At 46.5% G+C, this 6,000-nt stretch overlaps 1 protein-coding gene across 9 annotated transcripts in view; it reads right to left on the bottom strand.

Annotated features, from left to right (window-relative positions):
* Positions 1 to 247: 247 nt before the first annotated feature.
* Ebf4 (EBF family member 4) overlaps positions 248 to 6,000 on the bottom strand; it is a 73,077-nt gene continuing 67,324 nt past the window's right edge. For 8 of the 9 annotated variants that reach the window (XR_013108804.1, XM_076929747.1, XM_034495245.2 and 5 more), the window contains 2 exons: positions 2,689 to 2,764; positions 248 to 2,495 (listed from right to left, as the gene is read on the bottom strand). Coding sequence is in view for 7 of the 9 variants with exons in the window: in XM_076929747.1 (XP_076785862.1) it covers positions 2,694 to 2,764 (71 nt within the window). In the remaining 2 variants the exon portion in view is untranslated. The remainder of the gene's footprint in view (positions 2,496 to 2,688; positions 2,765 to 6,000) is intronic. The other variant, XR_013108803.1, reaches the window with a different exon arrangement.

Here is a 6,000-nt window from a genome sequence, read left to right as displayed (position 1 = left end):
GTGTCTTCACACACACACACACACACACACACACACACACACCCAATCAATCAATCAACAAATAAATGTATCAAAAATTAAAATTAAACTGTGTGCTAGGCTGGTGAGATGGCCCAGTGGGTAAAAGCTCTTGCAATGCAAACCAATGACTTGAGTTTGATCCCTGGATTCCACTGTGGAAGAAAACAGATTTCTGCAAGTTAGCTCTGACCCTTAATCACCACACTCATCCTATGACACGAGCATGTACACACAAATAGCAATATTTTATTTTATTTTAAATTAAGAACATTGGTTGTGTCGGTGGGGAATAGATCTTGAAGATGACTTGGCAGAAGGATGCTTATCTTTTTGCAGGAGAATGAGGCTATTGTTCCAGGTTTCTTATTTCGATGTATAATCTACCTGGAACTGGTGTGTGTGTGTGTGTGTGTGTGTGTGTGTGTGTGTGTGTGTGTGTGTGTTTGTGTGTGTGAGAGAGAGGTCATGTAAACTCAAGTGGTGCTTAAGTACTAAGGTGGGACCAACAAGGACAGTTAGATATCATATCTCATTTTATCTTGATCATGGCACCTGGCCCATTTTGAGGTCCAGAGCATAACCACTATCTGGTTATCAGTTGTCTCCAGTACAGATTAGAGTCTGCAGAGGGCTGTCTTTGGAAGGCTCAGCACATCAAGAAAAGACTTGTAGTTGAATGGAACAGGCTTGGGTAGATAAGCTTTGCTTGTCTGTCATGTGGGCTTCCATCAGGGACAACAGGGGAGGCCAAGCACTGAGGGCAAGATGACATCAACCATGCATCCCAGGTGTAAGGAATCCTAGATTCGGTCCAAGAATACCAGAGAAAGAAGTGGCGTCCCCTAAGGACAAGAATAGCCCACCCACTTTGGCAAGGATGTTTCCCCAGAAGGCTACAGGGCATGAGTGTGAGGGTTGATAAGACAAGGCTTCCAAATGCCTGAAGTCCAGATTGGGCACTGGACTCACTGGATGATGGATTCTTCTTCTCCTTCTTCTTCTTCTTCTTCTTCTTCTTCTTCTTCTTCTTCTTCTTCTTCTTCTTCTTCTTCTTCTTCTTCTTCTTCTTCTTCTTCTTCTTTTTCTTCTTCTTCTTCTTCTTCTTCTTTAATGGCGTTCAGAAATAGAAAGCCTGACTTTACCCAGGTAAAGTCTCGGTGTCTGGGAATCTTTTAGGGTTCTGGATGGGTGACTAGGCCAAGGAATTTTTTTTTTTTACTATGCTCCTTTTAAGCAGGTAAAGACAAAAGGAATCTGGGTCTTGAGAGGAGGCAAGAGGGGTTGAATTGTGACTCAGAGGGGCATCCTAGGACCCATAAGCTGTCCACAGCCCAAGTAGGTCCTCTAGCCTCTGAAACTAAATTTCACATCTGAACCCCTACACATCTAGGTTAGATTTAACCTGTTCTGCCTCAGTTTCCACAAATGTCCGGCAACCCTCATCTTAGTTGTAGCCAGATGATCAGGATACCAAGTTCTAAGTTCCTGATCATGCCTCAGCCAACACTGTTGGGACTGAATCCATCCAGAAGGAACAAAGCAGAGGCCAATTCCTAAGCTGATCACTGGAAATGATTTAAAAGCCTGAAACACAAAGTTGTCCAGAGGCAGGGACCAAAGCGGTCCTCAGAGATCGACAGAGCCGCTAAGAAAAGCAGACAAAGGAAGCAGGCACGAGAGGCCACGTGGCCACCTGCATCTGGTTTTATTGTTCCATTTTGTCCAAATTCATCAGAGTGTGAGGCCACCAAGGCACAGCCAGGCTGTTCTTTGGGGCCAACTAGAGTTGGGTGTGTGGTGGTAGGGGGACAAATTTCATGAAACATCCGTTGGGGTCAGAGTCAAAATCCAGGAGGCCTTTGTATGCATCTTCCATGCCTAAAACCCCCACAGGGAGGTGGGATAGGATCAGCATGGATGTGCTACTCTCAGAGGAAGTGAAGATAGCCATTGGGGTCCAGTGGCTTGTGGGCAGCTCCATGGGAGCCTGAATGGGCCTCCTGAGACTGCTAGACACCTTGCCTACAGGAGAGAAGGTGGCTATTAGGTCAGGTATGATTGTTCAGATGCAAACAGGGCCTCTCTAGATGACCTCTCCCTGAGCTGTCCTCTTTCCCACAGTTCCCAGTTCTTGCTCATCTTACCAACATCTCTGGTTTGCACAAAATCCATCTCTTATAGAGGAACCGATCCAATAGTAAGGACCGGCATCCCAATACCTCCCTATGATGCTCTCCTGCCAAGAGCATCCTCACAGTGCTGGGCTTCTAATGTGCCCCAAGAAAGAGGTAAGTATGAGAATCTGTAGGTATGAGGGGGCCTCCAGCACAGAGGTGAAGGCCTCTCCCTGTGTATCCCAGGGATTGAGGTCCTCCCGAAGTCCTGACCCTAAATCTGTTTGTGCTGCCATCCTGCCAAAGACGTGAATCCAGAAAGACTCCAGTCCAGCCTCATTGAGGACAGCACCTGCAGACCTGGTGGGGAGAGGAGAGAAGAGAGTTTTAGAGGGAGCCTGGCTGCAGGGAGATAGGCAGCCCTTTCTCTCAGCATGTTCTGTGGTCAGCTATCTAGACAGGCATAAGAAAGGAAGATTTGGACCCCAACTACCCAATCCTGCTAAACCCACCCCAGGGCCAGATAAAAGGGAAAGACCCAGTGGACACCTACCATAATTAGGAGTACGCCAGGCCCTGGAGTCCCCGGGCTGCAGAATGGAACTTGTCAGTATCTTCAAAAGGCTGGTCTGTAGGCACCAAGGAGAGAGGGAAATAAAGCCTCTGTGCCTGTTCTCTGGGCTGAAGATAGGAGGCAGGATATATAACATTTCCTACAGGTTGTGAATCTCTCTGGCACTTGTTTGAGGCCAGCAGTGTGGATGGAAAGGTGAGGGGGACCCCTCAGGTCTCTCAGGATGAGAGACAGCCTTCACTCTTGAGTTCCTTTCCCTGACTTCTGGGCTTCTCCTCTAGGCTGTGCTCTTCCTTCTCCCTCCCTGTGGCTCTGTGTGTGGGTTGTGTGTGTATGTGGACTTACCGGTGCATGTGTGTGTTGAAGGGCAGAAGTTGGCTCTGGGTATCTTCCTCCACTTTATTTTAGAGACAGGGTCACTCACTGAGATTGCAACTTGCCATTGTATTCCAGGTTGGCTTGCTGGCCAGTGAGCCTGAGATATCTGTCTGTCTGCCCCAGGGCTGGGAGTTAGTGTGTTCTAAGACACTCAGCCTTTATGTGGAAGCTAGGTGCCTGAACTCAGGTGTTCATATTTGTAGAGGAGATACTGTGCTCACCAACCCTCTCCTGAGCTCAGACACACTTTCTTCAGGGCCCATGCCAAGGTGAGGAAGCAGACAGGTGAGGACCAGGGCAATAAGGAAGAGGTAGCTTTCAGGAGCACCAGTACAGCATCCTGTCTGCCCCCCACAGGTAGGAAATACATCATGTCACTAGCTCCCACCCTGCTGAGCTCTTTCTATGTGCTGGCAGGAGTCTTCAGTCCTTGGTCTTCCTTATCTCTGACATTTTAAGCTGCATATACCTCTTAAGACAGATTATACCCAAGAGTTGGAAATAAGACCAAGAACAGAGGGGCTGAATCTTTTAGGGTGTGGAAGTTGAGAACATAGTCCTGCTATGTAACCCAGGCTGGTTTTGAACTGGAGGACTTCCAGATCTGAGACTTACCATCAAGTATCATTATGCCCAGCTAGGACTATACACATTTTATTCTTTTAAAGTCATCTTGGAGCAATATCTAACAAACTGATCATAAAAGTCATCTTGCTGTGTTGCGTTGACTTAGCTTGGATGAGACGCTTAGATTTGCTTGAGACAGGATTTTACTATGCAGCCCTGGATGTGCTGGGATTTGTTAGCTCTATAAACACACAGAGACCTCAATTGCCTCCAGAGAGCTGAGTTTAAAAGTGTGAGTCCTCATGCCTGGCTTGGAGGAGATTTCTGATTAATAGACAAGATATTCTTGGGAGTTAATAGAGTACTAATGTAATGAGTTTGAGGCTGCCCTGAGCTTGTCTGAAAAAAAGGAAGGAAGGAAGAAAAGAAGGGAGGAAGGGAGGGGAGGAAGGAAGGAAGGAAGGAAGGAGGGAAGGAAGGAAGGAAAATCTCTATATAGGCAAGTTTACTACTACCTGAGAGAGCCAGTCTACACTGGGCAACCTTATTAGAATTTCTTATTTCACTGACTTTTATGCATTCTCGTGTGTGTGTGTGTGTGTGTGTGTTACATGCATGTGGGCACATGAATGTGTAATTGCACATATGTGCATTACACACACAAACACACACTGGTGTTAGGAATCATTCTCAATTGTTCCTCCATCTTATTCAGTGAGGCTGAGAACTCACTGATTCAGTATAGCTACTCTCACTAGCTGCCTTGCTTTAGGGATCCCCAACTCCAACCTCCTGAGATTACAGGTAGGCTGCCAGGCACACCCAGCCTCTGTGTGTGTTTGGGGATCAAAACTCTGGACCTCATGCCTAAGAGTTTTAAACTCTGAACCAACCCCCCAGGTTCTTGTGTACTCTTTCAATCACTTTGTCACCCTGCTGGCTCATTCATAAGTTAGAGTTTTGACATATATCTGCATGACTTCTAATACTTTGCATATGGGTTTCTACACCCCAGCTTCTCTCTCCACAGACCTTTCTGAAGCCTCCTGCAGCTTCAAATCCTCCTTGGGCAAGGCCTTCTTTGACAACAGTTCATCCTGCAGATGGCTTACCAACCATTCTCCTTGCCCTCTTACCCTGTATAAAAGTTTGTCATTTGAGATGGTTAAACAACCATCTCAGATCTGCCTGGACTGTCCAGAGCAGTGGGCTCTAGAGGGAAAGATCCCATTCTGTCTACAGAGTAAGCAAAAATCTACAGCAAAATTTTTCTGGACCACAGTGGGTTCCTGGGCCACCCTGAACTACAGCCATTTTTCCCCGTGGTCAGGTGGACCTTCTGGCTGCTGTGTAACTCTACCACCTGAATTGTTTCTTCAGGCCCCAAAGAGGGCTTCACACTCCTTCTAGTGGATCCAACACTTATCATAAAGAGAACCTTAGGGCTCAGAGGCCTTTCGGGGTACTGTTTACAGTCTTCCAACGTCACTTCATTGAGCGGAAGAATGACCATGGGCCTAGTACAGCAGTCTTGCCTCCATGACTCTATCTTGGCCGCAGCAAACCACATCAGATTTAGGAAACCACATGGGTGTCTCTTCCTGAACCTCAAAGATGCCCCCAGGAACTATTGTATAGATGCTCTTTTTAAAAATAAATTGTATGCCAAGCATGGTGCTATATGCCTCGAATCCCAGAACTTTGGAGGCAGAGGCAGGTGAACCTCTGTGAGTTCCAGAACAGCCAGGGTTATGTAGAGAAACCCTGTCTCAAACAAAACAAATAAATAAATAAATAATTTTTGTGCTCTAATAAATTTGTTTCCTGGAAGATTCACAGTATATCTCAGTTTATCAAAAACTGAATAAATATTACCATCTACCTGATGAAGACTGATTATCTGGGAGACTATCCTGTAGGGTGGTATGTTCTACCCCAGCCTGTCAGTCCAGCTGTCCATCAAACTGCAGTGAACCCTTTTAGAGGTTCTGTATTTAGAAAAGGTCTTCTGACACAACACTTACCTAAAAATTTAACCTCTAGTTATTAAGCACCAGATGTGGAGGAAATGCTAAGCCCGGTGCTGGGCTAAGTGCTAAGTTCTGGTTTGGGTCCTGGGAGATCCTTCCAGACATCCTGTAGCTTCATAATGGCAAGTCTCTCAAAGATGATGACCTCATCTAACCCTGCTCCCAGCTATTCCTCCCAACTGAGACTTGCTCTACATACACCCTGTTACTCCTACCTCCTTCCCCACAACCGTCCGTCTACCACAGGTTTCCAGGGCCTATTTGGGTGGGGAAAGTTCTGTGGGCTACAAGCATCTGCTGCCTGTGTGTGAAGTGA

This window comes from Arvicanthis niloticus, chromosome 2 (assembly GCF_011762505.2).
Source record: "Arvicanthis niloticus isolate mArvNil1 chromosome 2, mArvNil1.pat.X, whole genome shotgun sequence".
Classification (NCBI taxonomy): Eukaryota; Metazoa; Chordata; class Mammalia; order Rodentia; family Muridae; genus Arvicanthis; species Arvicanthis niloticus.
Note: the sequence above shows the minus strand (reverse complement) of the source record. Positions and strands in the feature narration are given on the sequence as shown.